We start from the raw sequence: 15,843 nt of genomic DNA, 5'->3' as shown, positions 1-15,843 counted from the left end.
CTCCTCTCCCTTCTGCCTCTCCTGCATCGCTGTGTTGTCCAGCATCTCCACCATCGGCACTTGCCGAGTTGAAAGTTCTTCCACTTGTGCAGCGAGCCGCGTGGGCAGGCCGGGTAATGTCTGTTTTACCCTCTCTGTAATGAATCCCATCTTCTCTCCATGGTGATGGTCATTGATTCTGCCTTGACACCTTGGTTTGTTTTCTGCCGGCTCCCACCTTCCCTTCATCTTGCTGTGGCCATTTCTCCTCTCTTATCTGTAATTTCCTCTCTTGTCACAGCTACCTCCCTCCTGGGCTGGAGCAGCAGCGATGCCAGGGTTTAGTATTAACTTGATGGTTCAGCTCCCTCAGCCCTTCCCGGAAGTGGTGGGTTTGGGTGGTGGCTGCGAACAAGACGATAATGACAGTGGGGAGAGAAGGAAGCTGGAACCAGGCCCTCCTCATATTGGTTGCTTTAAAGCAGAGCTTGGACTGTGGTGGCCTCCTATAGTTCCCCTGAACCCCCAGACAAAGGATTAGATGCTTAGCTGGGGAGTAAAGTCCTTGGCAGCCTCACTCCCATCTGCCTTCCCAGTGTCATCTCTCAGAACCACAAACTATTCCAGACACATCAGACTGGCTACTTACTGTAGCCTTCTGCATCCCTAGGCCTGTGATCACTGAGGGCAAGGGGCTCACCCTAGCCAGCAAAGGAGGCAGAATTTGGGGTCCATGAGTCAGCATGGGTATTTTGACCAGACAAGGAGAAGGAGAAGATATATCTCCTCCGCCCCCAGCCCTGGGGCCCCTGTGGGTGGAGCTCTAGGAGCCTGGGGAGACAGTGGGCGGTGGAATCAGGAACCTTAATGAACCTCCTTGTCCTTGTCAGTGGCCCAGAAGGTGGATGTTAGGGGACCAGAAAGCTTACGGGATTTGTCTGGCATTGGAAGGACAGGTCCTGGAAGGAAGGAATGATCATTTTCTGAGCCTGACCACGGGTCACACACCCTCATCATGCCTTGGGCAGAGTACGATGCAGAGCATTATACTAAAGTGATCCCTTTTAGCAGATAAGGAAGCTGAGGCTCAAAGTGCAAGGTTATTTGCCCCAAGTCCCACAGCGGGGAGGTGACTGTGTTGGGATTCAATCCCAGATCTTTCTGACTCCAAGGTCAGTGCTCTTTCTGTCCTCCCCATTCCCTAGGCTTCCAGTCCTGTGAGCTGCCTTCACCCTAGAGCCACCCCTACCCCAAGCATTTTCTCATCCCTGCTGTGGTGCTTAGATTCCAAGATGGTCCCCATTGATCCTCTTGGAACTAGGCCTTGTGTAGATCCCTCCCACTGGATCAGGGCTGGACCAAGTGACTGATAGAATACAGTGGGAGTGATGACATGTGACTTCCAAGACTGGTCATGACAGCACCGCACCTTCCATCTCTTGCACGGCTCACTCCAGAGGGAAAAGCCACTGTATGCATAGGACACTCAAGCAGCTCCTGCTGAGAGCCCAGAGGAGAGCAATTGGCTTGCCCACCATGTGAGAGGACAGCCTCAGCCCCCACCCAGCCTCTAGACGTCTGCAGCTCCAGCAGAATCCTGACTGCAGCCTTGTGAGTGGCGCTCAGCCAGAACCACCCAACCAGGCTGCCCCTGAGCACCATACAGTATGGGGGATGATTACTGACTCGTGTTGCTTTAAGTCACTAAGTTTTGGAATGATTTGTTACACAGCAGTAGATAATTGATACATCTGTCTTCAGAACAAAGGTTCCCCAGGCTGCAGGCTGAATAGCCCTCAGTTTCTTCCAGGGTCCCTTCCCTGGGGTGGGCATGAAGCCAGAGATCCTCTGCCCAGGAATCCCTCTGTCCAGACTCTTTCTTCCTCTTAGAGAGACAACAGCTCAACCCCTGGTAAGGATTCTGGAAAACACCCCACCCAGGTCTCTGGCTTTGGGGTGAGGCAGGATGAAGGTGAAGTCGTCCCTCAGATCTCATCAGAAGACGTCTTCCCCTCCCTAAGGAAGATGAATCCCAGCAGCTGAGGAGGACACCAAATGGATACAAATGAGCCAGCGTGCTATCAGATGGATGTGTCTTCCCAAGATCTACAGCTGATGGCAGGTGGATTCCCGCCCCTGCTGACATCCAGCCTTCAGTCCCTGGACCATCCCGCAGAGCTCTGAGTGGCACTGCCCTCCCCAGAGCTCTGGGGCCATCTGAAAGAGGGTATATGCTCTCTGTTTTGGCCTCTGCTGTTTCCAACTGGAGCCCTAAGGGAGATCTTGGGGGCACTGTGTCAGCCAGAATGACATCAGACCCAAAGGTGCAGAAGGGGCTGGTGCTTAGGAGCATCCCCAGGTATGTTTTAAGTTTCCTTAGACCCTGCCAGGCCGACAAGGCCCCCTCAGTGCCTTGACTCCCTCTTCCTCTCCCGGGGAGGGCAGGTGAAGAGGACTTGTTTTAGGTGGTATGTTGTGTTCTTATTTGCAAGGCTGCCTTAGAAGGAAACCATCAGACTGGCGTGTTGCCTTCTGATCAGTTTATCACCTTCTTTATCCCGCTGCCTTTGGGTATTGAAGTGTGCATTTGTCCTGTGAGGGGGTGGGAGCAGGAGAGCACTGGATTCCTTGAGACCCTTCCTCAGCCGGCAAGGGGCACACAGGCTATTTCTGGTTCCCGGGCTTTCCAGAACAAGAAGCTGGAAACAAAAATGGTTCCCACCAGCCTCAGAGCCTCCATCTCCCATCGTCTCAGAGCTGAATGAAAGCATGAGGAAGCTTGCCCCACTGCCCCTTCACACCCGCCCTGGTCTGTCAAGCACCACCACGTACACAGGCGGCTTCCTCGCCCCAGCGCCTCCCGCACGCCTCCCCCTGGCCCCACGCTCAGAGTCTGTCTCCTTGTTTACCCATCCCTTTACTTTGCTTTCCTGGTCCCTGCGGCACCAGGCAGCATGTTGTTTATCCTCACTCGGGCCTGCCCCCGCGGCTGTTTCTGGATCATGCCTGCCTCGCTAGCCCTTTGCCTTTCTCAAGAAACACGCCACACTGGCAGGAAGTCCATTTTTTGAGGACATTTTCCATCACGGCGCCAATGTCTTTGCAAACACGCGGGCTCTGGCCAACTGTCCAAGGAGAGGCAAAGGGAGCTGCCCACCCTGTTTCCTGAGGTGTCTAGGGAAGGGCCCTCATCTTCTGCCACTGCTGGAGGTCATTTATGTAAAGTTCTGCCCACTGGCCCACTGGCTAGAGGCCGGAGGGGACGAGGGTGTGGTCCGGCCTTGTGGGCTGAGCAGGGCCTTGGCGGCGGGACAAATCCTGGCTTGGTCATTTCCAACCTTGTTTAAGGGCAGCTCTATTTCATACTCTGGAAAGCAAGTTTTATCTGCTGCACACTGGAGTGAGGCAAGGCATGGGAACAGCCAGCAAGCAGTGTTTTTTGTGACAAATGGTAGCAATGCTGACAGTGATGACGAGGTTTCTGCTGAGCTGGAGCAGGTCCCGCCTGCACTGACTGAGGCGCAGGGATCCAGGAAGCCGGGCACTGGGCACAGGAAACAGCTCACTTGAGTCCGACAAGGAACAATCGATAGCACCTTAACTCTGCATCGGATTTTTGTCTCTTGGAGCAAACGTTATCCCAAGGCCTCTAGTTCCAACCCCTCATTTACCAGGAGACAGAATTGAGACCCAAGAATGACAGTGACCTGCCTGAGGTTATCCAGTCACCAGTGGATCCCATGTCCTGACCCACAATTACCTCTCACCCTCAGGCTGCATCGGCTGACTCCCAGGCAGACAAACCAAGAACCACTCCTCAGGAACTGGTCAGCGGCAGTGGGATGAGGGATGCTACCTGAGCCGGGCTGTCCCCCAGGCCACATTCTGGGGGCCCCTCCCAGACTCAGAGGCCATTGCTCAGAGATGGGGGTCATGTAAGAAGAAACCATTAGCATCTGGGAATGTTTTCCAGAGGAAACTCATTCCCAGCCCTTGTGCCTCCCTCCTACCCAAGGCAGTGCTGTCTGCTGTTTCCCCAGGAGCCTAACCCTGTGATGGGAAGTCCCTATCTGCCAGTAAAGGGAGGGGAGGGGAGGTGATGGGCGTGGCAGGGGTGTAGGCCAGTGGACAAGGAGTCAGAGAGATGATCCGGGAGGAGAAGGGATGTGCTTCCACCGAGCTGCCAGGGGAGGGGCAGGACCCAGAGGGTCTGAAATGCCATCCCTCAGGCCCCGGGAGAGGGCGGCCCTTCCCCTAAACCACCTCCTGCTCTTCCTCCAGCTGTGTTTGATGGGCCAGCACCCAGCACCTTTGTTTCAAAGGCTCTGAGTCTCCCAGGAAGGAGGTGGGAAGAAACTCCCAGCTGGATCTGGGAACTGGACAGGAGGAGAGGAGAGGCGAGGGGAGAGATGGAGAGAGACGAAGGCAGAGAGGGAGGGAGGGGAGAAGTTGGGGCTGGGGAGAGGCCAAGCTGGTCTCTGGTTCTGGCCTGGGGCAGGAAGGACAGACAGCTCAAAGGCCCAAATCTGCAGCACTTGGAAGTAAGCACAAACTGTGATCCACTGCCCCTCACCCCCAGGCAAAGTCCAGGAAGCCTAATGGTGGCCCAGCCCCTGGGGACAGTGCCTCCCATGCCCTGTCACCAACCTGCTTGGCCCTGTGGGATGTGCAGAACAATACATGCCCTATTTTGCAAACAAGGAGACCGAAGTCCAAGCTGGTTAGATGGCTTGCCCCAAGTCATCTGGATATTCATGTCTTTTCTAATTATGTTTACTATTCCCCTCCCATTTCATAATCAATTTGAAGAGCTTTATCATAAACTGTGTGCTTGCAATAAAGCACTTTGGATTTGCTTCTCCACATATTTGGCGCTATGTGCCTGGCATTGTTCTAGACTGAAAGGTGGACAAAGAAAAACAGAGTCCCCGTGGCGCTTATGACCTGGCACATAGTTATCTTGTGTTAAGTGCTCTGAGGGTAAATGACGGTTGTGAGAGGGACGGTGCATCGACTTTAGATGCAGCCGTCAGGGACCCTGCTCTGGGATGGCAGCATTTAAGCAGGTGTGGTAGCCTCAGGCAAACTGGAGCTTGGTGTGTTCACACCAATGGGTAGAGAAGGCCAGTGAGGCTGGAGCTGAGACCACACGCTGGAGGCCTCCATGGTGAGGAGCCAGAGTTGAAACCTAATAGAACAGAATCCCTAAGGGGGTGGGAGGGGGTGAGCGGTATAATCCCGTGGACACTTTAGAAGATGCTTCCTGCTGCCTTGAGGAGAATGGGCTGTCTAGAGGCAGGAGAGGAAGCAGTTTCTGCAGTGATAGGGATGAGAGGTGTCACTGGAGGACATTCCAAAAGGAGAAACAGTATAGTAGAGTCTTGGGAGGCTGAATGAAGATAGGGAGGGGACTGGTTGAACCAACTTGTATGGCAGATGGGGACAGATAATGTCAGAACATCGTGTTAGAGGTAAATTGTGGGAGACCACGAAGATGAGATTTTTCTCTATTCTGGAGAAAATTGGGAACTAGGGAAGTTATTTGAGAAGGGGACTTGTGAATAGATAAATTTCTTTGTTAATTTCTCAAGTATAAGAAGTATATTAGATGTAGAGAGGAAAGGAGGCAGGGAGGTCATCTGGGAGGCTTCCCAGAAATTTTGGGGGAATGTAAGTATTCTAGAATTAAAGTTGTGGCAACAAGAACAGAAATTATCAGAAAAAAATTTACACATAGCACTTGTGACATGGTAGACACTTCTCTAAGTCCTTTACTATATTACTCACTTACTCCTTGCAAAAACTCCCTATGGGGTATATGTTATAATCATCCCCATTTTACAGATGAGAAAACTGAGGCAATGAACAGTTGTATGACTTCTCTATGGCCCACAGCAATTAAGTGGTAGACACTGGATCCAACCAGCCAGCATGACTACACAGTCTGTGCTTTTAACTGCTAAATCCTGTTGCCTCTTGGGTGGGTACAAGGTGTGTTTATGAAGAAATTTAGATAGTATTTGGAATTATGTACCATATATGAAGAAAGCAGTGCTATCTCTATCCCTTGGACCATGTTTATTTGTTTCTTCAACATAGCATATTGTTTGAGTTAAGGATAGACAATATGCTTTCAAAATAGAATGATGGCAGATAAAATTTGAAATTTCCTTCTTCGATTTGCTTTTAAAAGACCAGAGATAACGTCAATCTATTTATTCAAATGCCTCTCAAGTGATAGGCATTTATGTTCTCCAGATATCAATTTTGTATTTTGCTGGGAGATGAAACTCTGGACTAATTATTTGCAGGGTCTAAAGCCACTAGAATTATCTGGAGGCAAGAAAAGAAAAAAGCCCCAAAACCCAAAAAAGTCTGATTTTCTCCAGATGGTATTCATTGCACATTTCTATGTCTAGATATAATTATAAATAATAATTTCTGGGGCATATATCCAGAAGGAACCCTACTTCAAAATGACACATGCACCCCAACGTTCCTAGCAGCACTATTTACAATAGCCAAGACATGGAAACAGCCTAAATATCCATCAACAGACGACTGGATAATGAAGATGTGGTATATTTATAAAATGGAATACTATTCAGCCATAAAAACTGACAACATAATGCCATTTGCAGCAACATGGATATTCCTGAAGAATGTCATTCTAAGTAAAGTAAGCCAGTAAGAGAAAGAAAAATACCATATGAGATCACTCATATGCGGAATCTAAAAACATAACAAAACATAAATACAAAACAGAAACAGACTCATAGACATAGAATACAAACTTGTGGTTGACAGGGGGGCAGGGGGTGGGAAGAAACTGGGATTTCAAAATGTAGAATAGATGAAAGATTGTACTGTGTAGCACAGGGAAGTATATACAGGATCTTGTGGTGGCTCACAGCAAAAGAGAACATGACAATGAATGTATGTATGTTCATATATAACTGAAAAACTGTGCTCTACACTGGAATTTGACACATTGTAAAATGACTATAACTCAATAAAAATGTTTTAAAAAATAGATAAACATCAGGGTCTTACTGTATAGCACAGGGAACTATATTCAATACCTTGTAATAACCTATAATGAAAAAGAATATATATAAATATATAACTGCATCACTATGCTGTACACCAGAAACAATATTGTAAATCAACTATACTTCGATTAAAGAAAAAGTACAGTTAAAAAAAATATATATGTATTTTATCACTCTGTATACTATGAGAATTATTTCTCTAAGAACTTGAAAGGCCCTTACAAAATCACATTTTTATAGTTCTCTTCTGTTTTTGCATTGGGTGTTTACAGTTCAATTTTTAAAGCACTCAATGCATATTTATGTACTTTTATTTTATTTTTAGGAGAGTGTTCAGTTGACATTCACCTGAACTGCCTCACAGAGGAAGTCTCAAGGTGATGCTGAGAAAGATTGATGATTCACGACCCACTCAAGCCAGACTGCAGTAGGGTGCTGGTAGAAGTCAGAATCTAAAATCATAAAAATGTGGAACCGAGATAGACTATAGGCATGAAAGGACAGAAGCACTTAGAGTTTACTGAATGCATAAATGTTAGCTTTAAGACATGGAAGCTGTCATTTGTTGTTCCAAAACATCCCCATATTTATAGTTTTAAATGAAATTCACCATCAAGAGTGAAAAAAGCCTCAAATGTACCTATGTTCAAAGATGTGTTAATTTTATAAATGTTGTCATATTTGTTGTGAAACTAAACAATTCATCATATATTATAGTCAGATATGTAAATACCTCTTACATGTTTTTCATCTTTTTTTTAATCTTCACTTCTTTAGATTCTCTTTGATTCCCCCAAACTGTATGGGATAAAGTTTTTAAAAAGTCATTATATAGACTACTGAGCATACAAAGCTTTTGTGATCTCACATTTGTCTGCTCTTTCACCCCAGTCTCCTTCCATTTGTTACCAAACCAAACTTGGATCCCTCGTCCAAGCGCGGTAGAGCCAGTCTAGTGACACCGGGTTGTGATGAAGAAAGCGCAATGTTTATTGCAGGAACTGACAAGTCCCCAGTTTGTTTCAGGGAAGGTGTTTTAAAGCCAGGATGAGGAAGAGGTTTGCAGGGTGTGATCAGCTCAGGGAGGAAGAATCAACTTGCCAACTATGAGAAATAGTACGGAAACGCAACCGAAAGACCGGACAGCGACGTGAGGGGTAGAGCTGGGAGTGGGACTTAAGGTTTTCAGACAGTTTGGGGCTCCCACAGTAAAGGTCCAGAAAAACATATGGTACTAATGGTTGCTGAAGACAGGCAGTGAGGACACTGTTGAGCATGGCTGGGTGTTTTTGAAACCCAGGAAGACTGGAAAATGTGTGAGATGATGGGATGGGGCTGTGCTGGAGGGGCTCTTTCTGAGGCCCCATCCCCTTCCAGCAGGAATTACGAAATCCCCAACACTTTCTCCCTCCAGGGGATTTGATCCCCCATGGCCACCACTAACAGCATCATCGTGCTGGATGATGATGATGAAGACGAAGCAGCTGCTCAGCCAGGGCCCTCCCACCCACCCCCGAATCTGGCCTCACCCGAGGCAGAAGCCCCTGGCTCCTCCCAGCCCCATGTGGCCAGAAGAAGCAGTAGTTCGGGTGGCAAGAAATGCTACAGGTTGGAGAATGAGAAGCTGTTTAAAGAGTTCCTTGAACTGTGTAAGACGCAGACAGTGGACCACCTGGAGGTGATCCCTTTCCTCTATAACCAGCAGCAGCGTGCCCACTCTCTGTTTCTGGCCTCAGCGGAGTTCTGCAACATCCTCTCTCAGGTCCTCTCTCGGGCTCAGAGCCGACCAGCTAAGCTTTATGTCTACATTAATGAGCTCTGCACTGTCCTCAAGGCCCACTCAGCCAAGAAGCAGCTGAATCTGGCCCCTGCTGCCGCCACCTCTAGTGGGCCCTCTGGGAATAACCCTCCCACAGACTCCTCGGACCCCACAAATGCTGAGACCACTGCCTCTGAGGCCCCAAGGACCCGTGCTTCCCGGCGGCAGATCCAGCGCTTGGAGCAGCTGCTAGCACTCTATGTAGCGGAGATCCGGCGGATGCAGGAAAAGGAGCTGGATCTCTCAGAACTGGACGACCCAGACTCCACTTACCTGCAGGAGGCAAGGTTGAAGCGTAAGCTGATCCGCCTCTTTGGGCGGCTGTGTGAGCTGAAAGACTGCTCTTCACTGCCAGGTCGGGTCGTAGAGCAGCGCATCCCCTACCGTGGTACCCGCTACCCAGAGGTGAACAGGCACACTGAGCAGCTCATCAACAAACCAGGGCTTGACACCTTCCCTGACCATGGAGATGTGCTGCGGGCCGTAGAGAAGGCATCTGCTCGGCACAGTCCTGGCCTCCCCTGACAGCAGCTTCAGCTGATGGCTCAGGATGCCTTCCGAGATGTGGGCATCAGGTTACAGGAGCGTTGCCACCTTGATCTCATCTACAACTTTGGCTGTCACCTCACAGATGACTACAGGCCAGACATTGATCCCACACTGTCAGATCCTGTCCTCGCCCAGCACCTGCGGGAGAACCGGAGCTTGGCTATGAGCCGTCTGGATGAGGTCATCTCTAAATATGCAATGAAGCAAGACCAGAGTGAGGGGGCGAGAGACAGAAGAGAAGAGCCCAGCTCCCCCAAGCCACCTCTTCCCGCTCTGTAGATCCCCCCAAAGCCTCCTTGGATTCTGGTGAGGGCCCTAGTGGGATGGCATCCCAGGAATGCCCTACCACCTCCAAGGCTGAGAAAGATGATGAAGAAAATGAGGAAAGTGAGGAGGAGGAGGAAGCAGGTAAGGATGGAGATAAGAGCCCCATGTCCCCGCTACAGATCTCCACTGAAAAGAACCTGGAACCTAGCAAAGGGATCAGTAGGTCTTCAGGGGAGCAGCAAAACAAAAGACTTGCAGTGTCACCATCTTCACTGTCGGAAGAGCCCCCAGCCCTCTCCAGCACAGATGCTGAAAGCAGTGGAGAACACCTCGAGGAGTTGCCCCTGGAGGAAGAGAGCCCTATGTCTCAGCTCTTCGAGCTACAGATTGAAGCCTTGCTCCTGGATACTACCCCTTCTCCTGAGAAGAGGGATGCTTCCTCTTCCAGGAAGCAATCAGAGGAACCCCTCACCACTGTTTTGGAGAATGGAGCAGCCATGGTCACCTCCACTTCCTTCAACGGAGGTGTCTCTCCTCACACCTGGCGAGATGCCGGTCCTCCCCACAAGAAATCTCGGATGGAGAAGCAAACAGAAGCAGGGCCATTAAGAAATAGCCATGTGGAAAGGCAAAGGGCATTGCGTGGGAAGAATGGGAAGGAGACATGTATGCTGCCCAGCCCACCTTCCCCCTTGGCTTCCAGGGCTCCCGTTGCTGATTCCTCAGGGAGGGTGGACTCTCCTAGCCGTGGCCTGGTGACCAGCTCCCTCTGCAGTCCATTTCCACCCCGCTGTCCCAAACCCCCCAATCACAACCCTCCAGGCCTGGTACTTATGAGATGAGTGTGGCCACACAGTGCGATCCAGAGGAGATCATCGTGCTCTCAGATTCTGATTAGCTGCCTCCCCCTCCTCCCTGCCTCCAAAATGTTTTGGAATAGTATTTGGAGGATGGTGGGAAGCAGACGACAGAGGAAGGGATGGACTGAGCTAAACTCCTTTTGGTGGTTTCTTTTTTAAAAAAAAAAAAAGGCTTAAGTTTTACACAGAAACATTAATAAACAATAAAGTTCTTTTCTTAGTGTTAAAAAAAAGAAATCACACCCAATTTCAACATTTTTTGACAGGTAGGCTTTGTTAATTATGATTGTCCCACTTGGTGACGACAGGTTAAACCTGGGCTTTTGAACAAATAAATCTAAACAAAGGATGTCTGCTCACAACATCTTTTTCTTGTGTTTTAGTGAAAATATCCTTTCCTTAGAGTCTCAGAGGAAATAGCACGTCTGGGAGAAGAGCTTACCATCCTCTGTTAAGTGTAGGGACTTGTCTGCTAAGCTTGTTTTTCTGAAGTGTGTGTTAATTCCTTCTCCTCCTCACAGCTGTCATCAGCAGGCTTTTAGGACCTCTCCAATCGACTTGTGACAAGGCCTTGCTCAGAGGAAGTTAAAAGGAAAAAGAAACACTGTATATGAGCGAACTCTCCACAGTGTCTCAAGAAAAGAATTAGTATTTACTTTAAGTTGTTCCCTTTGAAGACGTTTTTTAAAAGCAAATTTGTAGGTCATTAGGAAGACTTACGGATGACACAGGTGCAGACAGAAACTCCAGAGAAAAATCACCATTTCTTCCCGACTCTTTTTTGAATATAAAGTCAGAATGTGTAACATCAGGGTTAGATTTATATTAGGGGTTTCTTGGGGCTCAAACTCATTTATAAGTCGGGATTAAGTTATGTCAAGAAAGCTGGGAAGTATCATTAGAAAATGTCAGGAAGGAACAATTTTTATGAAGGGGTAAGTTTCTGATTGACCCAGAGCCATTCTGGCTTTAAAACATCAAAGCACAGAGGTCAAAGTGATATTGAGGATCAGCAAGCAGACTACTAGGGTCAGTTTGTTCAAGAGCCCAGGTTTAACCTGTAGTCACAGCGGGAAGCTTATAAATGTGGGGCGAAGGAGTAGCTCGATCAAAGTATCATCTTTCAAACCAAACCAAAACACAACAAACAGCAAACATAAACCAAGTCAAGTCCCCCCACCCCAGAATCAACATTCACTTAGGACATACCAGTATCTTCTTATCTTATCCTGTACTTCTATGAGAAACACCTATTTTAACACTGCTGACTTCTTATTTTTAAGGAAGTTATTTATCATTCTAAACTACTTTCTTTTGAACACCTTTAGATTTTTGGGTACTTTTAAGTTATTATAAGCTCAGTGGTAGAGCACATGCTTAGCACGCACAAGGTCCTGGGTTCAATCCCCAGTACCACCATTAAATGAATTAATAAACCTAATTATCTCCCCCACTTAAAAAAAAGTTATTATAGCTTGTTCAGTTGCCTAATGATCTATTTGGGAGTAACTGATAATATTTTAATGCAGGTCTACCTCGTGTAAGTGATTCCAAATTAAATGGCACTAAGGAATCTGCTGTCTCATGGGAAATTGTTAAGGTGCACAAGGAAGTATTTGTAAACAAATGAGAACACCTGTTACTGGCAGGAGGCGAAATTAGAAAAGCAGAATGCGAGACATTGATATTGAGGGAATAATTCCCTTCTACAAAGACTACAAGAAAATCTCTCAAGAAAATAGTTGATACTTTTTTTTATGACATTTACCAAATCAGGGTAACACAAAGAAAAGGATTTGCTGAGAATCATGTATTGGGGAGTCATGTGGCAGGTGGAACTAGGGTCAAGGTTTTCATTGTGCCATTTGCATTTTGATGACTCAAAGGACCTCAAAATATTTTGGGTTTTGAGGAAAAGGGGGACATACAAAAAACACGTGGAGGGCTATGATGAATAGTTTGATGGTCAGGTGTGCACCACCTTCCCTGCAGGTGCAGACAATCGACATTATCCAAGCAAACAAGACAGACATGGGCTAAGCGGAGGGAAAGCCACTGTCAAGCTGTTGGACATAAAATTGCCTCATGGGTTGTTTCATTTCCTTTAATACTGATTTCAAAGCAGCCAACTATTAACCTTTGGGTCCAGCTTGTTGCTTAGACACAGGACTGCCAAGTTAATCATCTGATGGAGGAGTTAGCAGGCTTTTCCCGTAAAGGATTAATAGTAAATATGTTCATATGCTGTACACCAGAAATTGACACAGCATTGTAAACTGGCTATACTTTAATTAAAAAAATAGTAAATATGTTCAATTTCGGGGACCACGTGACGTCTGTTGTAGCTATTCAGCTCTGATGTAGTCAGATGGCACAGCCGTAAACAGTATGTATATGATGAGCATGGCTGTGTTCCAATAAATCTTTATTTATAAAAAATCAAGATGTAGGTGGGATTTGAGCCTTGGGCCATAGTTTGCCAGCCCTGTGGTCTGAAGCCACTTTCTTGGGGAAGACATGAAAATCTGCTTGGTGGAATTTTAGAGAGAGGATACTAAAGTGAGCTCTGTCTCTGTGATTTTTGTTTTCTTTTAAACTTGATTATTCTGCAATTTAAAAATTCTCTAATAGCTCATCTTGAGTTTGGCTTTTTATGGCAACAAAACAAATTTATCTAATCCTGCACTTACTTATGTAACCCTGAGACCCACTCAAGACTATAAGCATCTTAAGAACAGAACTGATTTACTTCATTTCTGTGTTCTCAGTGCACAGTGTAGTGCCCATCACTAAACAGATGATAGGTATTTTAATTGGAGCATCAAGTATTTCAACATTTCTAGGCTGCTTTAAGTACAATAAAAATTCTGAAAAGCTTGAGAAAAGAAAAGTGCTCAGTGGCTCCTATTTCTACAATAAAGAGCCTACTAGTCAATGTTTTTCTTGCCTTTGGAAACATTTTTATTGCTGCAGTACAAAAAAAAAAGTTTCTGGACTGAAACCTTTTATTCAGGGTTTCCAGGAAATCAAAGACATAGACCAGGATAGGTTTATTTATATAAAGGAATATCAAATATGGCGTCTGGAGCAGTAAAATTGAATTTGGAGATGTCTTCAGGGCCAGTGACCCAGGCTATGTGCGTTTCTTCAGGGTCAGTCACCGAGGCCAAAGATGTGACTTCAGGGCCAATAACCCAGGTCCAGAGTGTGCGTTCAGCAACAGAGACCCAGGCCCAGGGTATGCCATCTAAGAAAGTAACCGAGGCCCAGGCTGTGATTTCATGCCCAGTGACATAGGCCCAAGGTTGCCTTCAGGGCCAGTGACCCAAGTCCAGGGTGTGCCTTCGGTGCCAGTGACCCAGGCCAAGAGTGTGCTCTCAGGACCACTGACCCAGGCCCAGGGTGCTACTTCAGGACCAGTGACCCAGGTCAAATGTGTGTTCAGGGCAAGTGACCCAGGCCAAGTGACCCAGGCCAGGGTTTGCCTTCAGTGCCAGAGACACAGGCCCAGGGTGTTTTTTCGGGGCCAGTGACCCAGGCCAAGTGAGCATCTTCTGCACCAGCGATCCAGGCCTAGAGAGCGCCTTCAGTGCTACTGACCAAAGCCCAGCGTGTGCCTTCTTTACCAACGACCCGGGTCCAGGGTGTGCCTTCAGCGCTAGTAACTCAGGGCCAGGGTGCACCTGTGTGCAAGCCACCCAGGCACTGGTTGTGACTTCAGAGCCACTGATCCAGATCAAGGGTGGGACTTCAGCGCCACTGACCCAGGAAAATCACGTGTGTTCTGAGCCAGTGACCCAGACCAAGGATGTGACTTCCATGCGAGTGACCCAACCCCAGGGTGGGCATTAACAAACAAAAGCCGAGGCCCAGGTTGTGCCCTCAGCACCAGTGACCCAGGCCAGGGTTTGCCTTCAGTGCCAGTGACACAGGCCCAGGGTGTTTTTTCGGGGCCAGTGACCCAGGCCAAGTGTGAGTCTTCAGGTCCAGTGACCCAGGTCAAGGGTGTAACTTCAGGACCACTACTAAAGGCCAAGCATGGGCCTTCAGGGCTAGTGACCCAGGCCGAGGTTGTGACTACGGGGCCAGTGACACAGTCCCAGGGTGTGCCTTCAGCGCCAGTGACCCAAGCTCAATGTGTGCCTTAGGGGCCACTGACCAAAGCCCAGATGTGCCTTCAGGCCAGACACCCAGCCCTAAGGTGTGTCTTCAGGACCAGTGACCTAGGCTGTGTGTGTTTCTTCAGGGTCAAGACCCAGACCAAGGGTGTCCGTTAGGCATCAGTGACTCATGCCTAGGGTGTGCCTTCTACGAAAGTGACTGAGGTTCAGGGTGTGCTTTCATCTCCAGTGACACAGGCCAAGGGTGTGTCTTCAGCGCCAGTGACCCAAGTCCAGGGTGTGTCTTCAGCGCCAGTGATCCAGGCCCATGGTGTGTCTTCAGGGACAGTGACTCAGGCCAATGGTGTGACTTGAGGGCCAGTGACCTAGGCCAAGAGTGTGTCTTCAGGGCCAGTGACCCAGGCCCAGGGTGCTAATTCAGTGCCAGTGATTGAGGCATAAATTGTGCCTTCTGCAACACAGACACAGGACCATGGGGTACCTTCAGGGCTAGTGACCCAACCCACAGTTTGTCATCAAGGCCAGTGACCCAGCCCAGGGTGTTTCTTCATGGCCATCGACCCAGGCAGAGGGTGTGTCTTCAGGGCCAGTCACCAAGGACAAGTGTGTGTCTTCAGTGCTAATGACCCAGGTCAAATGTGTGCCTCATGACCAGGGACCCAGGCCCAGGGTGTGCCCACTGCACCAGTGACCCAGGCCCAGGGTGTGCCCTCTGCACCAGTGACCCAGGACCAGGGTATGCCCTCTGCACCAGTGACCCAGGCCCAGGGTGTGCCCTCTGCACCAGTGACCCAGGCCCAGTGTGTGTCCTCTGCACCAGGGACCCAGGCCCAGGGTAAGGCTTCTGCACCAGTGACCCAGGCCCAGGTTGTTTGTTCGGGGCCAGTGACCCAGGCCAAGAGTGTACCTTCAGGACCAGTTATCCTGGTCCAGGGTGTGACTTCAGAGCCAGTGACCCAGGTAAATGGTAAGACTTCAGCACCTGTGACCCAGGCCCATGGTGTGCCTTCCAGGCTAGTGACCAAAGCCCAGTATGTGCCTTCTTTACCAGTGACTCAGGTCCAGGGTGCGCCTTCAGCATCAATGACTCAGGGCCAGGGTGTACCTTTAGCGCCAGTCACCAGGGTAAGGCTTCTGTGCCAGTGACCAAGGCCCAGGGTGTTTTTTCAGGGCCAGTGATCCACGACAAGTGTGTG

At 48.6% G+C, this 15,843-nt stretch overlaps 1 protein-coding gene across 1 annotated transcript; it reads left to right on the top strand.

Annotated features, from left to right (window-relative positions):
- The first annotated feature begins 8,460 nt into the window (after nt 1-8,460).
- LOC102527851 (death domain-associated protein 6-like) lies at nt 8,461-10,564 on the top strand. Its single transcript, XM_015243283.3, is given in 3 exon segments — nt 8,461-9,616; nt 9,619-10,455; nt 10,458-10,564. Coding segments are annotated over 3 exon segments (2,100 nt in total).
- The last annotated feature ends 5,279 nt before the right edge of the window (nt 10,565-15,843 follow it).

This window comes from Vicugna pacos, chromosome 35, assembly GCF_048564905.1.
Source record: "Vicugna pacos chromosome 35, VicPac4, whole genome shotgun sequence".
In the NCBI taxonomy this organism is placed as follows: domain Eukaryota; kingdom Metazoa; phylum Chordata; class Mammalia; order Artiodactyla; family Camelidae; genus Vicugna; species Vicugna pacos.
Note: the sequence above shows the minus strand (reverse complement) of the source record. Positions and strands in the feature narration are given on the sequence as shown.